This window comes from Cydia strobilella, chromosome 24 (genome assembly GCF_947568885.1).
Source record: "Cydia strobilella chromosome 24, ilCydStro3.1, whole genome shotgun sequence".
NCBI classification, from domain to species: Eukaryota; Metazoa; Arthropoda; class Insecta; order Lepidoptera; family Tortricidae; genus Cydia; species Cydia strobilella.
The window spans coordinates 3,212,043-3,226,425 of NC_086064.1; the positions used below are offsets into that span (position 1 = coordinate 3,212,043).

General features: G+C 38.7%; 2 protein-coding genes and 1 long non-coding RNA gene across 6 annotated transcripts in view; 1 reads left to right on the forward strand and 2 right to left on the reverse strand.

The window, feature by feature from the left end:
• The first annotated feature begins 735 nt into the window (after positions 1-735).
• Positions 736-2,310, forward strand: LOC134752226 (uncharacterized). 2 transcript variants are annotated; one of them, XM_063687849.1, is made up of 2 exons: positions 736-840; positions 1,697-2,310. In XM_063687849.1, the coding sequence occupies exons 1-2, from the start codon at positions 810-812 to the stop codon at positions 2,248-2,250; spliced, it is 585 nt and encodes a 194-aa protein (XP_063543919.1). In that variant the 5' UTR covers positions 736-809; the 3' UTR covers positions 2,251-2,310. The 2 variants fall into 2 exon arrangements, with proteins under 2 accessions (XP_063543919.1, XP_063543920.1); XM_063687850.1 differs by having other exon boundaries at positions 789-840; positions 1,703-2,310.
• A 1,293-nt stretch (positions 2,311-3,603) lies between these two features.
• LOC134752208 (uncharacterized) overlaps positions 3,604-14,383 on the reverse strand; it is a 56,845-nt gene continuing 46,065 nt past the window's right edge. Inside the window, exon 2 of the long non-coding RNA XR_010128742.1 lies at positions 3,604-6,091. This is a non-coding gene — a long non-coding RNA (uncharacterized LOC134752208). The remainder of the gene's footprint in view (positions 6,092-14,383) is intronic.
• The window catches only part of LOC134752150 (pantothenate kinase 3), a 54,162-nt gene continuing 49,494 nt past the window's right edge, over positions 9,716-14,383 (reverse strand). For all 3 annotated transcript variants that reach the window (XM_063687746.1, XM_063687747.1, XM_063687745.1), the window contains 5 exons: positions 13,444-13,595; positions 12,416-12,592; positions 11,353-11,488; positions 10,903-11,018; positions 9,716-10,660 (listed from right to left, as the gene is read on the reverse strand). In XM_063687746.1, coding sequence (XP_063543816.1) covers positions 10,510-10,660; positions 10,903-11,018; positions 11,353-11,488; positions 12,416-12,592; positions 13,444-13,595 — 732 coding nt within the window. In that variant the 3' untranslated portion in view covers positions 9,716-10,509. The remainder of the gene's footprint in view (positions 10,661-10,902; positions 11,019-11,352; positions 11,489-12,415; positions 12,593-13,443; positions 13,596-14,383) is intronic.

Consider the following 14,383-nt stretch of genomic DNA (forward strand, 5'->3'; position numbering starts at 1 on the left):
AAAAACGGGACGACACTACAGTGTTGCCACTTTTTAATTTCTACACTTTTTTGCCAGGCTGTACACTTGAATGAGATAATGCAATGCTCATTTTAAGGTTTTGTAACAATTAGCTAATTAATCGTGAATAAAAATTCACATCATCATTTATAATTTTATATAATCGAATTAGAACTGTCGCGAGTCATAATATTAGGTAAGCTAATTTTTTTAAACGAATATAGGTTTATTTCGCGTATTTTTGGTCACTCACGCGACATGTTTCAAAGTAAGAGTAGATCTCCATTTTCAAGCACTATCTGTGAAAGGGTAGCGGTCACCATAGCTGCGCGGGCAAGCGATAGTAGATTCGCGAAAAACAGGTCGCGAGATTTACTAAAAATAAGTGAGCTTACCCGTAAAATTATTAGCTTAAATCGTCAAGTTATTGATTAGCGATTAATTACGATTTAACGCTTGGTTGTTCCTGTTGGCTATGCTTCAATACATATTATAAAACACAGACCCCCGCCTCGTCTGTCTGTCTGTATGTTCGCGATAAACTCAAAAACTGATGAACGGATTTTCTTGCGGTTTTCACCAATCAATAGAGTGATTATTGAGGAAGGTTTAGATGTAGGTTTTGTGTAAATTGGTTGAACTACCCTTGCAAAGCCGGGGCGGGTCGCTCGTTCAAGATAATTGAAAAATATGTAACGAAGAACCCTCACAGTTGCGAGTAGTCACGCTTAGTAGGCACTTATTTTCCTCAATGATTGAATAGTCGTGCTTATAATGTACCTACCTATAGGCGCACTACTTCTATAGATATGCATTTCGCCATATTTTGCTTATTTGCAAGTAAGTTTTACTTTTTTCATACAGGATTTTACATTTTATACTGGGAAACCAAATGCAGTCGGTGGATTAAGCCTTTTCCAGGCATAGTATTATTTATCGTCCACATACTTGTCAATAGAATTTCAACGTCAGAGTTCCGATTTAAGGTTCAAATTAAATTGGATTTTCGCAAAATGTGACTCATCGTCAAATGAATTACAAAAACTTAACTATTTGGGATACAAGTTTGAGAACAAATACAATTATTTTATTAAATATTTTGATTTGTGTTTTTTTTTAAAGTAGTCACACTACTATATATAATTAAAAAACTGTAATAGATGTCATATATTAAAGAAAAAGTGACGAAGCCCTCCAGTGGTGAAGGCCGGATTCGAACCGTCTTTAGCTATCGCGGCTAACGCCATGAACCCCTAGGCCACCCCGCCACTTACTTAAGTTATTACAGTTTTTTTTTATTTGGGATACATTTAGATTTGGGAAAATCTTGTAGATTAGTGCGGCCTAGAAAGGGGCAGGCTTCCTGTAGTTTAGAGTAGGTCCCATTAGGGCACTTACCCAAAAGGGCCAAAAGGACTTTAAAATGTAATCAGGTTGCTGCTGTTTGTACCTAACCTTTATCTTCGACTTCGTCTTAATAAAGTTTCAAAGGTTTTAAACACAGTATCATTGACTTTCAAGGTTTTGATTTTTTTTTACCAAAACTATGTGATATGTAAAAAGTTACCTAAGCTTAGTTAGGGTAAGGGAAACACTTATAGGGAATCCTCATACTGTGTCTCTTGTCCCCTAATAAACTATGCCTCTCTTACCCCTCATGACCATAACACTTGTATAAACTCATCTCTCCTTTTAGTATCAGCAACTATACAAGCCGGCCCCCTCCCCAAACTACGCTACCGTCCCCCCAGATGGTCCAGACTGCGCCCTATCAAAATACTACAAACATCAAAAGAGGCGTTCCATATCCCAGAATCCAGAAGATTCGACACAATCGTACACTTTGAAGAGCCAGATTTAAACAGTAGAAAATCATTTGATAAAGAACGAGATGAGGATGGGACAATTAATAACATAGGAATAGAGGATAATGATAGAAGATCATTGGGGAAAAACGAACTAGTTAAAGGTGATAAATTAAGATCGTTATTTGGGAATGATAATGAAATTGATGATAATTATATAAGATCGATATTTGGGAAAAATGATTTTATACATTTGACGAAAAGTAAAAAGAAGCATAATAATTTGCTGAACATCGTGGAGCAGTTAGTTGAGGACGAGGACGAGCCGAGCGATCAGGATGGCCGTGGTGTTATGGAGGATTCTTTAGGATTAAAAAGAGGGCTTAGGCGGCAAGGGGGACTCCCACTTAAATTGGTTTACGAGTTCAATGAATTGGTTAATTAAATAAGTTGAATGTATTTTGGTAAATATATTGAAAAGAGAAAAAAATGTGTGTGTATTTTCTCGTAAGAAGTCTTGCCAAAAAAAAGCATATACTAAACAAAGCCATGATCACGGTGGCATCTATTCCAATTTCAAAAGACGAAAGAAATCCTTTGAAAAGGCGCGAAGCCTCGGCTTAGTCACTTTTTCTTTATTTGTGACGTTTTCAACCAAAAGGTACCACATTGTCGCTTGTTGATAAGGTTGATTTCTAATTGAAACTATATGGAAATAGCGCCTTACTGACAAGCGACAATAAGTACCCTTTTGGTTGAAAATGGCACATTTTATGACGTAAAATAAAATAACGCTAAAATCTCTGCTACTGCAGAAACCCGTCGCCTGCGTCGGGCAGTCAGCCAGGCAGAGACAGAGCGAATGCGAGCAGTCATCTCTGCAGGGCTTTTGATGCAGACGGTACTGCTAACTACCATATTTGCAAATCGAACAAGCGGATTTCGACCTAAATTACGTGAGTGACCCGTTCCCGTTACCAATACAGTGTTTTAGGGTCATTCCTGAAAAATCTCATTCCCATGGCCATACCTATTCGCATATTCTCGGATATTTCGCTTTATTAGCATCAAATTTTTGGTGACTGTGTAGGTAACCCGTGCCAAGTTCCATCTACAACCAAAACTGCATAGCGGAATCTTCTGGGAATTTGCAAATAGGTATAGCCAGGGGAATGAGATTGATAAGGAATGACCCTTTTGCAACCCTTAGCCTTACTTTGCAAGGTGAAATAGGTCGCCATACTGAGCTAGTTTTACTATGGGAACAACTCCGTTATCGCAAAAAAAATTGTCTTTATAATTTTGGCTGATAGATTCGGACCACACTAAGTTTTCATACCTATTCGCATATCCTCGGAGATTCCGCTTTATTAGCATCAAATTTTTGGTGACTGTGTAGGTAACCCGTGCCAAGTTCCATCTACAACCAAAACTGCATAGCGGAATCTTCTGGGAATTTGCAAATAGGTATAGTCTTTATAATTTTGGCTGATAGATTTGGACCACGGTAAGTTTTCATGCCAAGTGGTATAGGGATATGTATGCGTTTTTACTGCTAAGTTTGTGCAAAGTCAGCGTGGTCAGAGCGTAGGGTGCCGATGTTTTTTATGGAAGTCAAATTGTTTTTGCGGTTTTGGGGTTGGTCCCATAATGAAAGTTGCTCAGTATGACTTTATATATTCACCTTCCAAAATTTGGCTAAGGAAGGTTAAAAAAATATGAACCGTTATATTCATCGGAGTTTCCTAGTTAATACTGCTATTTTTAAAATTGCAAGGTTCCTAAATAAAACAACACATTGTAATAGATTATTCTATTTCTATTCATACAAAATATTTAAAATCGCTCCACATGACTGCCCACACCTCGTCCATTTTTAACAATAAGCGCCAGAAGCAGGCGAAATACAACTTTAGGCACCTTGTCATATAGTTCAATTTACGATTAAACTATGAGAAAGTAACCGCACTTCATCTAACTCTTGTGATCCTGGTACCAAAACTGTCTTTGAATTTAAGAATTCGTATGTAATTTGGCCACAAAATGCTCAAATATCTATTTTATCTGCAGTTTTCATTTATCGTGCCTGTGAGAGATGTCATTCTGGCACAATTTAACGTACCAGAATGACAGCTGTTACAGGTTACATGGTTATAGGTATGGTTGATGAAATATAATTTCAACCGATAGAGACCTTGCGCGGGAGGATCTGCCATCTGGTGGCCTGAATCGGAAACATAAACTTGTACATTGCCAAAGCAAGTACTACCATCTACCGATCTCGTACGTTTTTTTGTGCATAATAGGTTCTGCCATCTTGTGGGCTACATCGGAAGCATCTTCACATTTACGCCTCGCGCCAAAAATCTGACAGCTCCTGAACTGCCCTATAGTATGCATTCCCTATCTCTCGTATGTCGAATCGGGAATCGATGCAAATTGTATTTTGTCAACTATACACTAAGAACTGAAATACGTACTGTACAGATGTAGTGCATAATTATTATCCATCGTATTTTCACGGAAACGTACGAACGTGTCTTGCTATTTCAGTCAGTCTCGGTACAAAAAGTACTGAGGTTGACTGAAGTAGCATGACAAATACGAACGTGTCCGAGAAAATACGATAGAAAACAATTATGCATTACATCTTTACACAAATCCACATAGTCTGGTACTAACTGTTTTTATATGCTAGATACCAAAATTACATTTCGATTGCCCAATTTTACCCATTTTACTACAAGATCACAGAATAAGTAATAGTATTATCATACAGAACGGCCACGCACCGCCCCGCACCGAAACGAATTACCTCGCCCCGCGACAGCAGATTGACGGCCGTTTGCCGGCCGCTCAGTACTATTTTTAAGCAACTTACTTACACTATGACGCATGACGCGTGTACAGCCGTGCCGTTCACACGTAGAAACGCAAGTGATTTTTGATATGTAGCGTGTCCGCCCTGTGACAAGATCAGACAGATTAGGTACCTACCGGACCGGAGTCAGTGAAAGAAATGATTCGAGCGGGGTCCCTTTGTTTGACATAATTATTGAGTCATAATGTAATGTTTGTCAGATTATAATTACATAATTAGTCATAATTCTGAAACCGTTAACTTTTCAGGATTTTCGTTAGGTTATCCTATAGATAGGTTAGGTTAGGTTTGTTTTATGGCAACCCTGAAAAGTTACGCGTTTCTAAGAAAAACCGAATTATGACTAACGAAAATGCGGACAAACAATACATTATGACTTAAACTTTATGGGAAATAATAGAGACCTTATTTGAGCCCTACCCAGCGGAGGATAACAGGATGAAAAAGAAGAAGAATACAAAAGTCTTTAAAGGGACAAAGCGTAGTTTAAAAAACAGTCTAAACAGTTTTCGTCATTTATTAAAATAAATAAAACGTTAAGTTTGTCACCCTGATTTGCGCTTGTTAGTATCACAACATAATTCACGTTTACCCATAAAAATATAAATTAAAAAGACGTATAAAATCTTATCCACCATTATAAACTAAATTATTTTACAGTACATATGGTGCTACTTTCTCGCACTAGTGCGTAAAGAGCACTTTTCGTCCATATGTCGAAAGTTTAAAGGGCCATATGTACTGTAAAACGTTGTACGATACACGTGCGAAAAGGTAATTCGCAACTCATGTCGATTTAAAACACTCCCTGCGGTCGTGTTTTAATTTATCGCCACTCGTTTCGAATTTTCTCTTTTCCGCACTTGTATCGTAAATAACTATTACAGTACATATAGTGCTACTTCCTCGCATTAGTGCGTAAAAGAGCACTTTTCGTGCATATGTCGAAAGTTTAAAGGGCCATATGTACTGTAAAACGTTGTACGATACACGTGCGAATAGGTAATTCGCAACTCGTGTCGATTTAAAACACTCCCTGCGGTCGTGTTTTAATTTATCGCCACTCCTCCTCCTCGCTCCTCGGTACGGAGTGAAACATGTCGAGCGTTTTCGACTTAAAACACGTGAGTGACCCGTTATTAATATATTTAATATTATCGCCACTCGTTTTGAATTTCCTCTTTTCCGCACTTGTATCGTAAATAACTATTACTACATACAGTAGCGGCAAATAATTTATCATATTGCTATTTTTTGCAGGCATTCATTTGAAAATTCGTGAAATTAGACTATATCATGTAAACAATGATTGTATCATCATCACGACCATATACATATACATATGTATATATAAAAAAAATATTATAGGACATTCTTACACACATTGACTAAGTCCCACAGTAAGCTCAAGAAGGCTTGTGTTGTGGGTACTTAGACATCGATATATATAATATACAAATACATAAATTAACATTAACATTAGCATATTAAGATTAATTTAATTGTATTACTAACAAATTATATGGGCATTTGCCTGAAATAAATAATTGAATTGAATTGAATAAACATAAAACACCCGAGACTCAGGAACAAATATCTGTGCTCATCACACAAATAAATGCCCTTACCGGGATTCGAACCCAGGACCATCGGCTTCACAGGCAGGGTCACTACCCACTAGGCCAGACCGGTCGTCAAAAAGGTCGTCGTAGGTATATATATATATATATATATATATATATATATATATATATATATATATATATATATATATATATATATATATATACTTACGTCCCACTGCTCGTGGCAACATAGGCAGTCACGTTAGCACAATGCGGATTGGGGACTTCACACACTAATTATATAAATATCGAATTTCTTATTTGGAAACACTCAAAAGCGAATTTTAGCAACAATAAAACCTAGAGGGATTGATTATTCGTCATCTTTAGCCTCTGGTTTGAAAATTAAATCGAATCATTACTTTACAATTTAACCAAGGGCGCCAATGACGGATATATCGGCACCGCAGGTCCAACGCCAAAGGCGGATTAATGAGTCACAGACCACAGAGCAACATAGACCTACGTGCATGTGCATAAAGTTCAATTTCAGTTTTGACATTTCGGTGACGTGGCGTCCGAGCGACAGCTTTTTTGTTTGACACGGCGTCGAAAAGGTTAATACCCACCGGCGCAAAACTCGAGCAAACTAATTATTTCTAGACTTCCGGTTCGAACGCCATCTTGATAGTAGCCTCGCGATTAATTCCTTTGTTTTTTGCTCATTAATATTGTTTAAAGTGTAATATCGATAGCTTTATTATACAATTATCTAATGTGGTAGTGTGCAGTGAATGGAGAATTAATCTCAAAGCGTGTTTAACCACCATTTTGGAGTCAACGGCCGGTAGTCCACGTGCTCCTCGTAAAATCCAGCTATCGGTTTTACGAGACAACTACAACAACCACCGAACAGCGTCGTGCTCTAAGAGCATTTATTTTGTTCCTACCCTTTTACGTGTCATTGGCTACGGGCAACACCGCCCTCAAGTCCATCAAGAAGAAAAAAAAAAAATTTTTCAAAAAGTACCCAAGTATGATCGAATTGCCGTTTTTATTACGCCCCTATATTGTAAATTTCATCGAAATCGCTAGAATCATTTTTGAGATAATACCAAATAAATTATGCAAATGTGTCTGGAAAAAATATAGATTATTTGCCGCTACTGTTGCTTAGTGTAGTTTTGGAAAAAACATTGTCGAGAGTGGGCTATATCAAAGGAAATAATAATCAAAATATATATAAAACATAACTCAAGGTTTAATACCGAACAGCTCAGTACTTGAATACAATTTTAAGATCTTTTTATTATACATTCATTTGGTCATTATTAAGTCACACCACATAACATGCAACTAAGTGAGTTTTGGTATAAAATAAGTTTTAAAAACGATTTCAATAATTTATCCGCCCACTCTCACGCGTTTAACGCATAATAAATTCATAATAATATCAAAAATACATCTAAAACTGGAAATCATATTTGTGCCTTCAGGAATGACTACTACAAAACACGAACAAGAACTATTCCCCGTATATAACCGTTCCCCCTCGACGGATATTACCGTCAGTGGGATCAATGCAATAGAGACTTACGTGCGTTAACATAAGGATTAAATTCGTATAACGACGCTTCTGTTATTATAAAAAATTTCACATAATTCAATACTATATGTCTAAAAGATTCCCATTTATAGAATTATAGACAGCAGGAGATAGGCGTGGGCCAAGCGTTCAAAATTAGCTATACACGCTCTTATTCTCAATAAAAATATGCGTAGATAATTTTGGAGTCTTGGCCCGTTTAGTTACTTCTGCTACTGACAGTACATAGCTCATCTCTTTCTGGCCAATGTGAGAGAAAGAGACGGCGCAAACTATTATTTCCTACCTATAATATCTCTATTATTGCTGACAATTAAATTGAAATATATAAAAAAAATCATTTACAATTTTATTTAAAAAATCGTTTACGCATTAATTTAGCTATCTGTATTTTTGTAACAATATTATGCTATTAATTAATAATTTTACAGGCATTTTAGCATAAGACATATACGTCAATAACTAGCCACTGTTTAATAACTGGCCACCTTATACTAAAAATGACTTCTATTCACCTAAAAACAAAATTCATTTTAGTATAAAATGTCAATAACTGGCCACCTTTCTGGTCACCCTTCAATAACTAGCCACCTTTTAATAAAATGAATTCTGTTTATGGTGAATAGAATTCATTTTAAAGGGGCCCACTGACTATCAGTCCGCCGGACGATATCGGCCTGTCAGTTAGAACAAAAATTTGACAGTTCCGAACAACTGTCAGGCCGATATCGTCCGGCGGACTGATAGTCAGTGGGCCCCTTTAGTATAAGGTGGCCAGTTATTAAACAGTGGCCAGAAATTGACGATTTACCCGATGACAGTTATTGCAACTATCATTTCTTGTATGATCTTTATATTCATTAAATTTACAACATTTGATATTTTTCAAAGGAAGTCCACCTGTTTCACGATTTTCGGGCAAAATATGTCAACCATCGTTATAGTTAGCTGCAAAAATATTTATGCTAAATGTCCTAGCAATGTAAATATTTGTATAGCTGATTATACTAACATTACACCTTCAGCGTACTTCACTCCGTCAAAACGGCTAAGTAAGTTCATTTGATGTCCTATAGCTACTCTAGCGCCACTCTGGAGAGATTTGGAACTGTTATTTATAGCTGACAGCTGGACACTTTAGCAACTGTTCGCCTATTAGAGTTTTCTCCTTACCTCTACCCTCCATACTATCAGTGATACATATTATTTAAAAGTCAAAGCAAATTCGACTAATGTCAAGAAATGTAAACGTTGCCACATTTTAGTTGCCCCATTTTTAAAAGGCAAGTCAATAAATATCAAATGAGTGTCGAAATCGTCAATTAACTAATAACAAAGCAGAACTTGATGTTTAGAGTCAGTCAAAGACAAAGACTCATCTGGCAAGCGGAAGTGTGGAGTTGCCATTAAAAAAATCCAATTTTGTTGACAATCATCATTCGCTTGCCCTTGTCCCATTCACTTGGGGTCGGCGCAGCATGTCTTTTTCTTCCATACATCTCTGTCACCCGTCATCTCATCATTCACTTGCGTTAGTTTCATATCATCTTTCACACAGTCCATCCACCTTTTCCTCGGTTTTCCTCTCTTCGTACACACACACATCCACATTCATTCTTAATACCTTTCTCGTCACATGACTTTCATCCCTCCGCATCACATGCCCGTACCATGCGAGGCGATTTGCCCTTACTTTTTCTGTTATGGGTGCAACTTTCAGGCTTCCTCTTATATACTCATTCCTTATCCTATCCATTCTCGTCACGCCACACATCCACCTTAACATTCTCATCTCCGCTACATGCAATCTCTTTTCATCCGTCATCTTTAGGGCCCAACACTCTGATCCATACATGACGACAATATGATGCTTATAATATAAAACCACTCCCACACTTTATCACTGCAAAATCGACTAACAGCTTTTCCGATATTGTCACAAAAACAATCTTGCCGTAAAACTGGCCACTTTTCAAGTCGTGAAACAGGCTTTACACCTTTTGACCGTCACGACTATTTTATACAGGGTGCTTTTGTTATCACTGACCAACATCCGAGGGGTGAATATATATGTAGGTCATAGTGAACAACTCTGACTATGGGGCCAACCCCGAAATCTCGGAAAAAAAATCTGCCGTCTCATTTCGGTGAATCAGTCAATGTTTTCTATAGAACGGCTGATTTATTTTGTATCCTGTATAATATGTGATATTAAACTTTATTAGAATGTCTTAAGGTTCATTTTATATTGAAAACTTCGTCGGCTATGGTCGACTGTGGCGTCACTGGTTTTTAAAAAGGCAGCATTTCCCAAACTAGTGGAGACAATATTGAGTGGGCCCTGAAACCAATAATATTTTATACCCCCTTTTATAGAAGGCCAAGAGGTGGGTCCCGAATTTGGCAGTAATTGTTGGTGGATCGGGGTCCAGTCAACTTTCGGAACCACTGCTTTAGAGCGTTAAGATTGGCGTTTCTTCGCGCTTTATCTGATGTAAAAAAATGTTCAGGTTTTTAACATTGAGGGTAAAGTTCAAGCATATACAAGGTCATGTAGCTCAGACCCGAGCAGCCACAAAGGTGGCGACCTCGGGTTGTGCCCCCCCCTCTCCCTCTCCCCCTTCCCCACTACTCGGGCTCCTCGCGCGGCCATCACCGGTCGGCGTGCGGGGGCTGCGCGTGCGCGGCGGGGGCGGGGGCGGGGCGGGGATGCGCGTGCGCGGAGGGGGCGGGGGCGGGGCGGGGCTTCTTGCGGTGGTAGTGGTCGTCTAGCTGCAGGAGGCAGCCCACGGCGCCGAAATATCTAGAGAACGGCGTGATGTAAGTTTTTGACGAAATAGTATTTTATACAATCGTGATATAATAGAGAGCTTTTCAGTCGAGTACCGCGTTTAAGCTGTAACAGGGAGTGAATTAATAAACTAAAATATGGTCAAGTGCCGTCCTTTAACTCACCGACGGAGCGGCAGCTGACGCTCACGAAGCTTCATGATACATCTTGGTTATAAGAAAACAGTCTATAACTAAATAATGAAGGTATCTTACCCCTCATGTTCTAAGAAGAGCGCCTTTAGAGCTCCGCGGGACCAGTACGACATGGCGTATGATAGGAGCTTCATTGATAGAGGGTTGACTCGTAGGAAATTGCCGCAGAACACCACCTGCAAAAAAATTACAATTTTACTAAAAAACAACGAGAGGATACTTCACAACTTATATCATAAAAGTGATGACCAATAACATGGCACTTAAAAATAAGGGTGTTTAAAAAAAAGGTTCAGGTAAAGTTTATTGCAGTCCATTGTCTTGAGACGGCCGGCATTTGCAAACTGAGATAAGGAATCCAAAATGCATCCTAATTACACGCCCTACATTTTAAGGACACGATTGGATTCTACAGTCTGTGGAGTAGTAACGAGCATGACTTACGCGAGTAATCCTTGACGGCCGAGCTTGGGGCGAGGCGGTCAACAAAAATGATTTTTATTGCCTTACCCGTTCTACATTTTGATTGCTGGCACACAGCCTCGCTATGGAGCCGATGTTGTTGGTGATGGTGACCAGCGTGGCCCGCGCGAGGTCCTCCCGAGACACCTTGGCTCTTCGGTCTGCTGTGCACATCTGTCCGAAACTAGAAACGAAAATTACATAATCTTGAATACAATTTAAATCTATGAAAACTACCAGCGCCGGCCCTCTAAGCAGGGTCAGAGTGACTCTTTTTCAGTAGAAATGATAGGTAAATTTGAAAAAATGGAGCTAAAGATCGATTTTAGAATTTCCCAACGATAAATGACCCAAACAAATTTAAAATTTCGCACCTTTTTCTACTGATTTGGTTTATAGTAACGCTGTAAAGGGTTCGAAACGTCGGGATGTCGGGGTTTTCATAGTTTTATTTTATAGTAACGAGTTTAAATACGACAAAATAAACCCTAAACATAATATCTGTTCACTTTCCTCGTAAAAACTGAAGCAAAAAAAGTCCAGAGACCTAATAAGTACTCCTTTTATAAGGCAGTCATATATAAAATAACTGTAAGTCTCACCTGCTACCAACAAAGTCCCGACCTCAGTATAAGACTACAGAGGCCTTATACGACTCCTTTATGTTAGCAATCATGTAGAAATTACTTTAGGCCTCACCTGCTAGCGACGAGGTCCCCCGAGAGGCCGAACCGCGCATAATACCCGCCGTATGTCTCTGATCAGCTCTTCGACCGTAGTGTTGTCACCGAAGGTCGCCAACGTTGTGGCCTCTTCGTAACTGCTGCAGCCGGTTAGCAGGCAACAGAGGCCTAATAACACTCTTTTTTAGGGCAAGTCGTGTAATAAATGATTTTAGGCCTCACCTGCTAGCCACAAGGTTCCCGGAGAGGCCGAACCGCGCATAATACCCGCCGTATGTCTCTGATCAGCTTTTCGACCGTAGTGTTGTCACCGAAGGTCGCCAGCGTTATGGTCTCTTCGTAACTGCTGCCGCCGGTTAGCAGGCAACAGAGGCCTAATAACACTCTTTTTTAGGGCAAGTCGTGTAATAAATGATTTTAGGCCTCACCTGCTAGCCACTAGGTCCCCGGAGAGGCCGAATCGGGCGTAATCTCCGCCGTATATGTCCCTGATTAGCTTGTCGACCGTAGTGTTGTCACCGGAGGCCGCCAGCGTTATGGCCTCCTCGTAACTGCTGCAGCCGGTTAGCAGGCAACAGAGGCCGAGGAATGTGCCGCCGCCAAGACTGGAAGGTGTGATAGATTTTAGAATAATTGTACGCTGAATAAACCACCATAGATAAGGTACTACAAAGATGGTTCTTCGTTATTTTCAGGGTTCCGTACCTCAAAAGGAAAAAAACGGAACCCTTATAGGATCACTCGTGCGTCTGTCTGTCTTTGGTACACATATGTAAGTTTGTGATCCAAAGATGGACACGTAACGTAAACATATTAATTTTAAACACGGGGGCCACTTTTGGGGGGTAAATGAGAAAATTAAAAAATAAAGTTTGTCAAACTATATCGTGTTACATATCAAATGAAAGAGCTCATTGTGAGAATCTCAAGTATATTTTTTTATAATTTTAAAATAAATAGTTTAGAAGTTATTCAAGAAAATACGCAAAAAATTACCATCCCCCCCCCCCTATCTCCGAAACTACTGGGTCAAAAAATTTGAAAAAAATACACAAAATAGATTACCTATAGATCACCGGAAAACCTATTAGAAATGTGCATTCAAGCGTGAGTCGGACTTAATTACTTAGTTTTTGATCCGACCCCTACGGGTTTTTTAAAGACATTTCACATAAAAAACACATTGTTTAAATTGTGTAATGTATAGAACCCTTGGAACGTGAGTCCGACTCGCACTTGGCCGTTTTTATTTTTTGTTTTTCTTATTTAATATGAATGAACTTATGTCTATAGAACTAGCGAACACACGCGTATATTCTCGATTCTCATGAAATTTGATGAGCAAATTCGATAATTAAGCAGTAGCGCTACCTGCTCTTTCACTCTTATAGGGATTAGGGCGCCAGCACTAGTGCGATCTCTGTTTAGGACCGCTTGCAAGTATGGAACACTTTACCTGGTGCCGCTGACTCGGTAGAAGTCGTTGGGGCCGTTCACCACGAGTATGGATACACCACTCCCTATGTTCACAAGTAGGAACGGGTACGGATTCGAGAAGTCGAACGGCTGCCGCTCGTAAAGACTCAGGGCTGCTTCCAAGTATGGCGGCTGGAAAAAAAAATTACATTAATTTTTGAATTAAGATTTAGTAAATCAAACTATAATGGAATTACACCTTTCTCTATAGAGCTCCCGACTCGATTATAATGAATACATTATAAAACACTCTAGTGAACTAAAATTAATTTATGAAACAACACTAAAATATAACATTTAAACCTTTCGTATTTTGAACACATTTATAACAGAGTATCCGCGACCACGACCAGTGAAACCTGCATTAAAAAGTCGTAAATAAAGGTAATAAAATAAATTCGGGATAGACCCGGTTATAAATATGTTTTAACACTAAAATATGCGATTTTGGCACACTTTTCTCTATAGATCACCCGACTCGACTATAATGAATATAATATTGTCTTCGGTTACCGCGATAGTTACTCATGAAATAAAACTATGAAAACGGATTATATCGCGTATATTGAATTTATAATATTAATACATCCCGACGTTTCGAACTCTTTACAGCGTTCGTGGTCAACGGGTGACTGAGGAAAAATTACAAAGTGCAAAAATACCCACATACTAAAATAATGAACAATCATAGACTACAAACTTTAAGGCTGGTTGTACATGCAAAATCGGTTCATAAGGCTAGTTATACACTACAATTATTTTCAAGTAAAGATATATATATACGCGATAAAAAATAAAATAAAAACCACCAACGTTGACCACGAACGCTGTAAAGAGTCCGAAACGTCGGGATGTATTATAAATTCAATATAGGCGATATAATCCGTTTTCATAGTTTTATTTTATAATGAATATGTTAT